General features: G+C 43.8%; 1 protein-coding gene across 7 annotated transcripts in view; it reads right to left on the bottom strand.

Moving 5' to 3' along the window:
* MEGF11 (multiple EGF like domains 11) overlaps positions 1-14,087 on the bottom strand; it is a 252,326-nt gene that overhangs the window by 109,879 nt on the left and 128,360 nt on the right. For 5 of the 7 annotated variants that reach the window (XM_054273115.1, XM_054273113.1, XM_054273116.1 and 2 more), the window contains exon 7: positions 9,444-9,518. The exons of the other annotated variants lie outside the window; for them this stretch is intronic. In XM_054273115.1, coding sequence (XP_054129090.1) covers positions 9,444-9,518 — 75 coding nt within the window. The remainder of the gene's footprint in view (positions 1-9,443; positions 9,519-14,087) is intronic. 7 annotated transcript variants of the gene reach the window in all.

The raw sequence follows: 14,087 nt of genomic DNA, 5'->3' as shown, positions 1-14,087 counted from the left end.
TAAAATATTTGGAACAGTGAAATTGATAGATAATTACAGTAACAATTATTTGTTCCCTGCCAAACCTGCACTAAGGCATGTCTGCCTGCAGACTTACGCCTTTTTAAGCACAAAAAGATAAGCAGTACACATCATACATTTTGCATAATGAAAAAGATATCCTATGGCCAGCGTTTCAGAAGTGGAAACAGACTGGAGTTTGATTCAAACCATATCTATTTATGTAAAATGGGATTTTAATTGGAGCTACTTATCCCCATGATACAAATGGGGCAATGAAAAATGATTGATGCACTCGGGTAATTATTGTTATAGCACCTTGCAAACTACAACAAAAAAACTTTCATGTACATAATGGCAGTTTAAATTTTAATAAGATACAGAACTGCTTGTCAGTAGGCAAAATATTAATGCTACATTTTGAACAATATTTATATTTAAATACAAACAATATTTAACTGAAAAATCAGAATCCATGAGAAATGCTGGGTGGGTTTGTTTAAGTGATGAATAGATTTATTTTGGAAACATGGAAGAAAGCAAAAAAGGCATTAACTGGTTATTTTTTACAGTGAGGACATCCAAAGATGATACAGCACAAACTCTCTGTCTCCCAAAGTGTAAAAGGAGGCAGTGAGTGTGATGGTGCAGATATATCTGGTCTCATAAGAGTCACTGTTGCTGCTTCTCCATTTCTACCTAACAGCAAAGGTTAAGAGTGCAAACCCAGTTTTTGTTCATTATTATACAGCATGAATAGCAATATAAATTCTTAATAATTGTTATACCTAGGGGGGAAGTAAAGCAATTCTGCTCATTTAAATGAAATGAAAGCCGAGCACTCCAGCCATCCTTTCCCTGTGCAGCCGTGGAACGCTGCCCCAGCAGGACCTGAGGCTGCCCTGCTCTCTCCATCACTGCCACATCAGAGTTCCTGGGATACTGAGCAGGCTCAGAGAGGCTCTGACAGAGCACAGGACCCGGGCAGTGCAGACAGCAATAGCAGGAGTCCTGCTGGAGATGAGTCTTCTGCAGATAAAAAAGCTGCAGCAAAGAGCCTGTCTATACAATCAGCTCGTGTCATTTGTCAGGGAGGGAAGGTCTACGTTAGACTGAAAAAAATGCCAAGAAGCTGCCTGGAAGAGAAGAGAAGAGGGTATTGAATAACAGACCAAAGCAATCAAGACCTTCTCTGGTTATAATCTCATTTGTGCATTGACAGTATTTCAGTCAATAGCCTGTCATGCACTAGCCAAGAGTTGTATTGCAAAAATGTTTGGGCCATCATCTCAAATTTCATAGCTGGTGCCCTACAAGGTCAGAGAGTGCAATCATTACTCTTAATAGGGTGAGTGATCAAGCCATAAATCCAGCAAAATCAAATTTTACTTTGGTGTTTCCTATAAAGAAAAATAATAAAACTTCCAAAACATTAAATTTTTATATATCATCATTTTGAGCATCCAGATCCCATTGCATCAATAAAATCAGAGGCCTCTGCATATAAAGCATGATCTCACTTTCACTGGAATCAGTGACAAGTTCTCACTCTCAGAGAAGTAGGGGATAATCACAGAATCACAAATGCTTTGGGTTGGAAGGGAGCTTGAAGATCATCCCATTCCACCCCCTGCCATGGGCAGAGACACCTTCCTCTATCCCAGGGTGCTCCAAGCCCCAGTGTCCAACCTGGCCTTGGACACTTCAGGGATGGGCACCTGTGACAGGACCTGCCCACCCTCCCAGGGAACAGTTCCTTCCTAACTCCTGATGTAAACCTCTCACTTTTAGTTTAAAACCAGTCTCCCTTGTCCTATCACCATCTATCAGTGTAAAAAGTTACTTTCCCTGTTTTTTATAACCCTCTTTAAGGCTTCAGTGGTTTCTCCCCAGAGCCTTCTTCCCTCCAGGCTGAAGAGATATTTCATAATTCTGTGTAGTTCTGGATGCAGATGGTCACATTCTGTATGCTTCTATTGGACCAAGCAAATGCAAAGCAGAACAGGGAGCTTGGCACATCCTCTCCCACCCCAGCAGCTGCAGTTCCATCCCTGCAGTGGGAGCTTTCCTGCAAATAAACACCTTGATGGAAGTAGGGTCAGCACATAGGATCAGTTAAACTCTGTCACTCCACAGATTTGTTTTGTTTTCTGAGCCTCTCAGTGAACTTGACTCAAGTACAAAACCCCAGATGAAGCCCTCAGATCACGGCACTTGGTTTGGTTTGCATTGAGGAACTGCTGCCCTGTGGAATGAAGGGAGCAGTGGTGCTGTTGACTACGGACAGGAGCAGTTGGTTTAAGCCACGACAGCATCACTGCACTGCTCATTTTTGTATCGCATTGCAGCTCCAGAATATAATTGAACTGTTTGGCTTTTGAGTGCCTTTTCATTGGAAATGCAATATTAATGAACCCTACTGAGCTTCCCCAAACAATAACAGGGATATGAATAAAAAATTACCCCTAACTGTCCTGATTCTACATGAACCTTCCTAACCCAGCTATATTTAGCACCAAAAAAGGGGAAAAATACTCAAAGTAGAAGACATGAACAAATGAAACATGGATCAAGGGCATTTTGCTTAAATCCCTGATTTGATCAGTTCAAGATATGTCCCTCTCATATACCAGTAATCACCTGGATACAGGGTTTAGCAACTAACTCTAATTATAGAGATGTTGAGCAGTGATTTTTTTAAACTGAGAGTTAAGCTGAGAAGAGCTTCTTGACTAGAAGCCAGTGTGCTCAATCAATTAAATTATCATAAGAGAAGAAGAATCAGACCAAGGGGGAATGCGGATGTGGATGTGAGCTGATCATTAGCACAACTGAACTGTCACCTCGGTGGAGGCTGGAATGTGGCCATGCCAGGAGATTGATGGATGCATTTTGCTCAGCAGAGAACAGCCCACAGTGAATTGCTGATAAGATCTGAAAATAAATCTTACAATATTACAAGGCAAGGTGGAACTGCAGCCTCTGCAGCCTTGCTGTGGCCCACGGGCTGAGCAGCTCCTCCTGTCTGCCTGCTCCCAGGGCCTTTCCTGGGCTGAAGGAGGTTCTTCTCCCCGTGTTATAGGATGTTGTACCCATGAGGTGACACAGCAGCTCATTAACACTGGAAGTGGATGAGCTTGGGAAGATTTGGATGGGTTTGTGTGGCTCAGAGATGCAGGTTTTCCCTGTAACTCCTGTTTTTCTAGATGACAACTCCATGTGTGCCTATTAGAGGAAGGAGAGACTGACTGGAACCACAGCAATTCAAAGCCAAAAGGCAATGTGGGATGGAGGGGGTGTAAGGATGAAGCTGTCTGGCAGGTTGGTTTCTGAGTTCATGGGGATATTATTGACCAGCAGAGTACCTGCGAAGAGGGGATGGATGTCAGACAGCTCACTGAGAAAGGTTTCTTTGCCGTGTTCAGCTATTTTAGTCCTCACTGTTCAGGGAACACAGCTTTAAGCTCCCTCAGTAGAAGGAGAGACAAAGACTGATCTTGCCATTTAGAGTCAAACCTTAAACAGACAGTGGGAGATTCACAGTGAATTCATTAGGTGCCCACAGAGTCCTCAGAAAAAGGAGGCCTGAGCTACTGTCACGATCCCCTGGCTTGCAAAGTACAGCAATGTGACTCTGGAACCAGAAATCAGGGTATAAATCATGAGAAGATGTGAACTTCCTTCATTCCTCACTTAGGAAGTTTGTGCTGTAAGAGATGTGAGGCTCATTCCTGTCACTCCTCCAAGGGAATGGCTTTACAAATGATTATAAATATCATTATTTAACTCCTGTGGGAGCTCAAAGACTCCCAGATCTGCACTATTCTGAAAAGGTATGAGCTGTGTGTGAGACTCGAAATGTCTTGTTTTGATACTTTACTGCAAGTAGATGTTTTTGGAACACAATGTCCAAATTGAGAGACTTTATTCCCAAAATTGCCTCCTAGATAAGAGTCACACTGGCTGATTTCTGTCTGGCATGGACAAAGCTCCCAGATCCCCCTTAAGAGTCCAGAGCACTCTAATTAAGACTGTGGGTAGTGAGTTGCCTTTTTATAGCGTGTGAAGTCCATAAAGCAAAGCCGTTTCTACAGCTGCCCACTAAACCTCACACCCCTTTAAGGGCATGGTGAGATCTCTCCCAAAGCTTTGTAATATTCCTGTTCCAAGGGTTTTTAGTGTCAGTGACAGATGGCCAACTGAGAGCACAAGGAAGAGCAGCTCTTAACTTATCCATAAAGTTTGAGCTGGCACAAGGAGAAGTATAAAAAATCCTCATAGTTACATGTCTCCCTGAAGAATGAAGGTCTCCATTCCTCCGTGTCCTTAAGCCACAGGGAAAGGGAAGGGTTTGTGGCAGGCAGGGCTGCAAAGCCCAGTATAAACCTGACTAAATAAATCAAAATCTTCCCACTGACCTAAGCTGACTCTCTGTTAAACCTGAAACACTGAGCTGAATTCAGATACATGGAAATGAGGTGCCAACGCTTTTTATTTCTGGAAATAATCCAGGGCTCCCTTCTGCACTTCTGGGGTCTTCAAGCATTCGAGGCTCCTCTGATGCTGCCCTCTCACCTCTGAGCTACCTCATCAGCAGCAAAGGGATCGCGTTTGTTCCTCCCGCCGTCTCTGCCCGGGCTGGGCTCAGCCGCAGCGCGGAGCTGCTGGCAGGGGAGGCAGCAGCTGCGGGAGCGCGGCTCTCATCACCCTCCTCTGCCGCCCCGGCCTCGTCAGCTCAGCTCCAGCGGGACCGAGAGCTCCGGGAGCGGGGCAGGGCCCGCCGGGAGCGCCCCGAGCCCGCTCCGCTGTGGGCACAGCCCGCAGGGCGGGAGCGCTGGCTACCGGGATATGGAATCTCCGTCAGCCTCGGGCCAGAAAATCACCTGGCCCAAGGACAAAGCTCCCGTTTCCTTGGCTCCTTTGTTTGGCAAACTGGCATCTCCTGACTGACATGCAGACCTCAGGTGCCCAGAGCCTTCACTGCGTACAAAAACAAGCACAACTCCTTGCAGGGAATAAGAGAATCCCAAAAATTACAGAAAGGCTTGGGCTGGAAAGGACAGAATGGTTTGGGTTCACAGGGACCTTAAACAGTCTCGTTCCAACCCCCTGCCATGGGCAGGGATGTCAATAATATGGAGATAAATTTCAGCCTTCCTCTAGAAATGCTAAAATAATTTGTCAGCTGGTTTAGATGGCTCTGTGTGAACACTCTGTGCCCATCAGCACTCACCACTCTGCTAGTTCTTCTGTCATTCACAATTTTTTGCTGTAGTGATTCCATATTTACTCCTATATCAGTAATGTAAATATTTATAGGAGTAAGTGAAATAGCAGAAACCCACCAGAAATACATTTGATGTTTATTCCACATTGACAGCTGCTTTTTGAGATCTGTCATTTAGGTTTTATTCAATTATTAATACATGTTGTTGATAATTGTATAGTGCTGATTTTTTAATCAGAATATCCTTCAGTACTGAATCAAACATGTCAAAAAAATTTATTTTATTTGCACAGCTACTCTAATAGAACTTGCAACTAAATCTGTGATTTCATCACAGAATGAAATCAGGTTTGTGTAGAATGAACAATTTCTTGCGAAATGCTCAACCTTATTTTATTCTTTTGATTTTTCATTGATTGAATCCAAATAGCACCATAACTTATTGGTTTTCCTCCTGAAGTGAATGACATCTTATCCAAAATCTGCACTGGATTGTGAAAACGTTTAAGTTTCTCTTTGGTTTTTCTTAAAAGACATTTCATAGAATTTTCTTAAAGAGATTTTTGAGAACTTGCAACCGAGGCACCCAGAAGAGCGACTTGGCTGCTGGGCTGGCACTGCAAGAAAGCCCAGAGGGAAGAAGGAATGTCTGAGTCATCCTCCAAACTCCCCTTTCCAGGTCTCCAGCACACATCAGAGAGCGGCAGGGAATTGTTCCCAGGCTGCTCCAGCACAGGCAGAGATGGGTTTGAAGCTGCAGGATGTTCCAGAGGCCTCGTGCTCTGCCCAGGGCAGCTCAGGAGGGACAGGGCAGGGGATTCAGTGTTGGATGCTGGTTGGTTACTGAGCACGAGCAGCAAAGCAGCTTTGGCTTCTCTCCCCTGCTCCCCTCACTCTTACCCTGCTCACAAAGGAATATGATTAAGATGTGAGTTGTTTAGATCCATTTTTAATATCTCCTGATCAAAAGTGGAAGCTTAAGGAGCATGTAAGGAATGACTTTGATATTAAAGAGACAGAAAGAAGAACAAATAGTTTAATTTGCTTCTTGTCTTTCTTGGCTTGGGAATTTGAAGCAGATGTTCATATGCGAACACAAAAAACCCATATTCCATCCAAGTCTGAGCACAAATTGCCTGGATCAGAGGGAAAATGTCTGGAGAGGAATGCACCAGGGTGCTGCCTGCTGGGAGAGGTGCAGGGATGGCACAGGCAATGACTCCTGGGAATGGTCTGAATTGTGGGACCAAAAAATCAGGGAAGAAATCCTTAAAATGGAATAAAATACTTGCAGTAAGCCCTCCTCACAAAACAAGTGTAAGTGTGTTATTGCAGTGTATCCATGGATCTGAAAACTGGGAAAAATGCAGATTGAGTATTACAGTAAGATTTTAATGGAGATCTTCAGAGACAAAGAAGGATGCAATGGTAAAAGAAAGGGGCTGATTTCTGCATCTTGAACTGATGAGAGCATGGGGTGGCACATATGAAACCTCTGATTAGTCATAAATAGGAGAAACAGACTCTCCATGTCATCCAAATTGTAAAGGGCTGCAATGTCAGATTTTCAAGAGGGTTTTGATTCATTTTGGTCTGTGCACGTAATGAGGAATGAGAGCTAAATCGCAGAAGCCAAAGCCAGGCACAGGAGAGAACCCAATCAGCACAGAATCAAACAGGAGGCTGTGGGATATCACAGATCTCTAATCCATCACCTGAGAGAAATGGCCCCGTGCAGCAACTACCAGCAGCTTTGCCCCGTTGCAGTGTGTCTTAAGCTTCCGGGTCCCTTCCCCAGGTGTGGCAACATCCCCCTCTCCCTTCCCCCTCGCCCCTTGCTGAGTGTGTCCTGTCAATCAGGTTCAAAAGATGCCCCTATGCCCAGGGGTCATTGGCCAGTCTGGGTGTCGTCCCCCCCCTGAGACCCAGCCCCCCTCACCTGGTTGGGTGGCTCACCTGTACCTCCCCTCCCCCTGTCCCTGAGCTTAAAAGGTGATCAGACCATGCGGCTTTATTCTGCTGGAGCAGCTGCTCCCGTCCAGACCTCTGTAACCATGGAATAAACTTCTGGATATCAAACCCTCCAGCGGAATCCTCTCCTTTTTCTCTTCACCATCGCCTGAAGCTCTTTCTCCTGAGGTAAACGGAGTTCCTGACAAGCCTGGACTTGTTCAGTGCCCTGCTGCAATCTCCAGCAGCCAAGGTATCTCTGGGGTGTTACACCGCAGTTGCTGCCTTTGGCCCAGCAGCGAGGGTCAGACTGGCCCAGGCATCATCTAACTGGTAATATTGGGATTTTTATTCCAATATTGCCCCTGCCCCACAAAGAGGCACTTTGCTCTCCAGCACAGCTCCCTGCTCTCCAGGCTGACCCCAAACCTCGGGGAGAGCCAACCACTCACCTCAGTACTGCCAGGAACAGAAGGATGTGCACACAGGCACAGGCAGAGAGCTTCCCAAGGGTAATCCTGCCCCATGCCCTTCAACATGGAACCATCCCAGATGGACATTATCACTGATTCCAGCGCTTCCTATGGGCTCATGATGTTTAAAATGCTTTTTAGATACTTAATCCCCACCTCTTTTACAAGAATCTCAGGAATACCCTCAACTGTTCATGATGAAGATGGGAAAAGAAGGGGATGAGTATGAACAAACAAAAAGACTTCAGGCTTGGTCATAAATCTGGGATATCTGATCCCACAGCAAGACAGTCCTTGAGCTCTTACCATTTAAAGCCAAATCTAGAGCATGAAGGTATGAGTTCCACAAGTACATACAGGCATTCCAGAGGATTTATGGAGACATTGCCAGTTATTTATCTGGGAGTTTTTATCTGAAAATGTGTCACAGGGACTTCTGTACCTCACAGGCTCCAAGCACACCTCATATCCTCCCCCTTGGAGAGTTCTAGTCACAGCAATTCCCTTCACCACCATGTTGTGTTCTAGGCCAAATACACTTCCATTTTCGCTTCTATGTGTTCTGTATGTTCAGCTTTTATGTAGGAAATTAAAATATTTCAGAATGTCTATCTGTGCTTAGATTTGTATTGGTAGCACAGTATTTACCTTGCATTACCTGAGCATAAACTGTGTACAAAATCTGGCCCTTCATACAATGGGATCATTTTGGCACTGGGCCCAGACAAGAACAAAAAAAACAATTGTCTGAATTTAATCAGTTGGTGTTACTTGGCAGTGCAAGAAGTCTTTATGCAGGTATTTATTTGTTCCAGCAATAACAAGAATATTGGAATTTATATCCAGGAGATAAGCGAGTACCTTGTCACTCAAGCACAACTAACAAGGGAATTGCTATTTGGTGCAGACATGTAAATGCCAAATGCTTAGTCTGGTTATTATTGTAAATTCCATTTTTACAACCTCTTGTTTTTAAAATGGTCCCTTAATTGATTTTTAATTATATTTTTCAATGACATTTAACTACACATGCTTTGTAAATAAACCCACACACATCCCAAAATATATTAAAGGAGCAAATACCGACACAGTTGAGGTTCTCTTTTCCCTGCCTGCTCTGAGTGCTCTCAGTAGATGTTTTGCACAAAGAAATGAGATCAAAGTGGTTCTGGGTAGAAAGGGATGCAATCCTACCATAGGCAGCTGATGCCAGAAGATTTGGTCCTCAGAGTGTTACTGATACACAACAGAATGAGGGGGATGAAGCATAAAATGAGCCAGAACATCCAATCCTGTGCCCTGTGATTTACCCAAATTGAAATATGGCCAGGACATACTGACCCAGAGCTAGTTTAATGTAAAACTCCATGAGGTCTTTAGTGCTCAGAAGAAGCTTTAACATCTCTTTAACCTCAGAATACCATATTAAGGGAGAAGCAGAAGGAGTCTCGTGTCCCCAGTGCGTGTTTTGGAGGTGTCAAACAGCCCAGGTGGGCACCAGGCAGGCCTGTGGTACAATGTGCAGCATTTAAGGACATGGGACTATAAATTGCATCCATCCAGCTGCCTAAAGCACAGGTTTGGGATGAATTTAAAAACCTGACCCTTTTAACTGAAACACTGCATGAAACTACTGAATTCCCTTCAGTTTCCGCCTCAGCATCCCTCAGGTTTGGGGTCCAGAGCATTGTGTGCCATTCAAGAGAGAAACCATGCCCAGGGCCAGGCTGGCAGCAGCTCCCTCAGATCCCACCACCCTACAGGAGCCATTGGATTTGTTGGAAACCACTCACTGTTGTAGTTGCTGTTTCCACCAGTCTCTGCCGAAGAGGTGCTGGACTCCTCCAGCCCATCAGAGGTGGCCAAATCTTATGGAAAATCAAAATAATAACTTGAAAATACCTTCCCATGCATTTCTGAAAACACTGTATAACCTTGATGAAGTCAGCAGGATAACAACAGGTGAGGACTTGCACCTTTTTCACTCAAACTTACATTTCTGACATTTCCCACATACCTTTTCCATGGCTGGGATGTTACATTGTTATTAGCAGGGCTGTAATTTCATTAATGGTCACAAAGAAATGGAAAACACTGGAAATCCAGAATTTAGTATTTATCCAATTCCCAAGCTTAGCAATTATGGCAGAGGCATAGTGTTTTGATGGGGAAGGAGCTGATTCCTTTATGCTGTGGCACTCACAAAACCCACAGGGCTGGGGAATGACTCTATTGATCTTGGGTAAGATTCACTCCTGTGCAGAGATCCAGCACAAGCCAGCATTTCCCATAAATTTTGTTTAAGCCCCATCCTGGGGAATAAAGCAGCACGCAAATCACACATTACTGGGACAATGATGCTTTGTTCCTAAATATTGCTACTCCTGAGGAGACTACAAAATGCTTTCAGAGCTGTCAGAAATGAGATGTGACTTGCCAAAAGTCACCCAGCAGGGAGCAGAGGAGCTGGGACACATCCAGGTGCCAGAGCAGAGATCTCTGTCCTGTCCTCTGCCCCTCCCCAGGGTACAAACACGCAGTTACAGCTTCTGCCCCCCAGAATGTCTTATCAAAAATGCCTCGTGTAAAGTCTGCCTGCACAATGGGAGCTGAGTGTTCCTCACAAGCTGCATTCATTAATTCAGGCTGTTTATTTTAATTTCAATGAAACCTGATTTAATTAGGTGTTGTATGTGTTCTGCATAGATGAGTAAAGCTCTTCTGATTTTTTTTCACTGGGTACATATTTCACCTGCTCTTTTTTTTTTGCAGTGGTAGCTTTTGCTCACCCATACCTCCTCCTATGGGATCTGAGGAAAAAAGAATCCAACTGGCATCCCTTTCCACCCCTTAATGAAAGTAGGGTTCAGTTCCTGCCATAAGGTGAAGACTGGTAAAACATCTTTGCTGACAGTTTAAAAACTTTCAGAACACAGAAATTAAGCAAAAGGAATTGGAAATCTCAGGGACAGATTCCAGTAGACAAAAATGCACACTCAGTTCTTTAACTGACTCTGAAGAAATGTGAGTTCTACATTTCATATGTGTCACAAACTCTTAAGAACAGCAAGTGTTTGTAATGGACTTCTGGGGAAAAGAAGCTAAACCAAGTGGCAAAGTTCTCTGCACTTCTGTGTCTCAGCAAAACTGGCTGTAAAATAAACTGTGGATGTATTTTAGTAAGCTACAAGTAAAGTTTCAGATTAATCCATTCCTGAACTTGTGCTGTTGCTCAAAACAGTAATTGGAAAACAATCCTGGTAAGGTTTCATGCAGCAAGGATAAAAATCCTTCCTTCAGCACAAGTCAGTCCTGTTATTTCCTGGGGAAGGGAACAAATGTTCCTCTGGGGATCCAATAATTGTTTGTTGTTTCTTTCTAAGCAAATATATATGCACCTGTACTTATGAATAGTTATGTTTTTATTTGGCCATAAAGTGCCCAAATGGTCCTTTAAGCATATAATTCCTCACCTAATTGCACAGCCCTGAGTATTCAGGGACAAATTGTAATTACAAGTGCAGGTTCATTCTGCATGGACAGTCTCTGTTTTAGTATTTTTAACTGCCAGAACACAAATGGTTTCAAATTATGAGAATCCCACCGCTTCCCCTTTTGCATCAGCACAAGACAAATTTAATAACAAATCTTGAAAGGATCTTGGAATTCAGGCAGATCCAGCAGCAGGTGCTGTGAGAAATCCCCCTCTCTTCAGACACATGAAGTGAGAGAAATGCAAGGTAGACCAGAAAGAATCAATTTGTCACAACCAGTAAAAGAGAGCTGGAGCTTCTGTTTTCATTTCTGATACCTGAACTGGCAAAGCACTTCAGCAGTGACATTTATTGATCATGTAGCCTCAAAACAAAGCTGGGCAAGTGCAGAGCCTGGACAGGCAAGAGGTATGCATTAAATACAACAGGGAAGTTCCAAAAATTGCCTTGCATGACAGAAAAAAAGGAGAAATAAATCCCATTGATGGAGCTTGGAAGGATGGGAAGAATGCAGCCACTCTTACTAGCAAGAAAGTGTTGGGATTTTGCTATTTCACGGCTTTTCCTGTCATGTTTGATCACTATTTTAGATGCAGAGGGGACACTGTGCCTGTTAATGTCACTGGCCTCAATCATGCAACCCTTAATCAAGCAGAAATCCCTGCAGCTTTGCCCATAAAAGAATTACAGACTTAGTTATAGGTTTTCTGGTGCAGATTTGACCCCTGCTGCCTCCCTGCTGCAATAAAACTCCTAAACCCTTTTGGATCATTACTCCTACAACTTGCCTGAGGGCACAGGGGGTGCAGCATCCATGGGGCTCTTTTTTGGTTTAATCCAAGAGCTGAGGATCCATCCAGCCAGTGCCTGCCCTGGCCAACACAGAGTACAAGAAACCATCTTAAACCAGAGCCAGGGCTCTGGAATTCTTCCCCCACAGTAAATCATCCCACTAACTCAAATTCCCCACAACTTTTTCATCCTTGTTCAGCCATTGCCAGAATGTCCTTTTTTAGAATAAAAAATAGGCTTCTTTAATGGCCAAAAAGGTTATTAGGATTGTTTATTCTAAGCTCTGAAATATTTGTTCAATTCTTAATTTGCTTATATGTCTTCTAATTACATCAGCATTGGGGTTCTGCCTTTGTAGCTGTAATTGGAAGCTGATATAAAACCAAGACTAGAAAACATTAAGCATTGCAGTCACTGGAGTTGTTGTTTGTGGCATTTGTCATCTCACTGCTTGTTTACCAGAATGAAATTTCCAACGCAATTCTCTTTTTAACCTACAATATTAGGTGACAATATTAAACATGCTCACTGGCAGATGATTATTTATCTGAGACAAAGCCAAAAAAAGCCATACCTTGCTCAAGGCAGAGCCTGCAACTCATTATGTTACATAATTCAAGGTTAGAGAGGGAGGAACAGAGAATGCTTTGGATGGAAGGGACCTTCAGGAGCATCTCATTGCACCTTCCACTACCCCAGGTTGCTCCAAGCCCCATCCAGCCTGGCCTTGGACACTTCTGGAAGTGCATGCAGGAAATCCTACGATCTTGGTGGCCTGGTTGTATTCAAAGGCCATGATTTCAACTGATGTTAAATCCCCCCCAAGATTAACAATAAATTCTTCTAGATTTTAATTTTCAAGTTTCCAAGAAACATTAACTACAAACCAATCTAAATGCATCATCACCCTGTAGTTGATTGGCCTCAGCCCTGACAAGTGAAGTGTGTTTCTAGGTGCAACCAAAGGTGATTTTTGGGATGGGGTTCAGTTTCCACAGCTGAATACCAAAACCAACTCAAGACACCTGAAATTATTCTCCATTGAGATCCACAGGAACATTTTGATAATGCCAAGGGCCATACATCATCAGAGCTCTTTATTCAAGGTGCACTTCATGCTTTGCTTGCCATATTATAATAGGAAATAATAATGGAGTAATAAATGGGGAAAAATATTTTTTCTGTTGTCTTTGTTCGAATTGCTCAGTGTGTGAGAGCAACACGTGTCTGATTTTTCATCTCTCCTTGAACAGCCTGAACTGACAGATTGCCCATAATCTGTTCAACAATCTCAGTGCCAGAACATGACAATAGTCAGCCCCATGGAGCGGCTGGGGAATCTCAAAGGGAATAATTTCCCGCTAAGCAATAGCTGAAGGGTGACCCAGTTGGGAGAGGCCTGGAGAGAGACACATTGCTGGTGGCTCTGAGCATGTGTGGCTCCACGCAGGCACAGTTAAAAGGCAGATTAATCTGCAGTCAGGTGTGAGGAGCAGAGCCAAGGAGCCCTACTGGGGACCACACGGCATCCAGCCCCTTTGGAAAGCACTTTATGAATTAACCTAGGCTGGGGTTTGCTAAACTGTGAGCATCCAAAGATTCACACCAGCATTTCTCCAGCCTGATCTGTATTCCAAAGCAGTGCTGCTCACATAAATCTCTGTGCTGTTTTTTACTGGAGTGAAAGGGAAAAAACCCGCCGTTAAATCAATAGGCTGCGTTGCACACCACAGTATATGAAAGTCCTGGTGCTGTGCTTATCACTTGTGCTGCCACCAACTAATTGCTGTCCCTTGCACTTCATTATCCCCTGTAATATGGTTACAATAACAGAGGATGACAAATAAGAACTGTTATCTTCTCCAGGCCAGTCTTTCCTCGCAGGGTGAGTTCTCATTCCAATCCATCTATCTGGATGAATAAGATTTACCAGATTACACATGGACTTAAAAGGTTTAACACGAGCGGTGATGGAGAGCTGCCTTAGGAAATATTTTACAGGCACACTTTGGGGATCTGGCACAAAAAACTCTTTACTGCTGCTTTTGTACCCACCATGGTTTCCCTTAGCTCTCCCTGCATTGAAGGCAGCGACGCTGGCAGACAGAAAACCTGGTTCTATAAAATACTAAGCGTGCCTTATGTCCTCCC

The sequence above is a fragment of the Melozone crissalis genome, unplaced genomic scaffold (assembly GCF_028551555.1).
Source record: "Melozone crissalis strain CALT ecotype California unplaced genomic scaffold, PUWL_Pcris_2 ptg000014l_1, whole genome shotgun sequence".
NCBI classification, from domain to species: Eukaryota; Metazoa; Chordata; class Aves; order Passeriformes; family Passerellidae; genus Melozone; species Melozone crissalis.
Note: the sequence above shows the minus strand (reverse complement) of the source record. Positions and strands in the feature narration are given on the sequence as shown.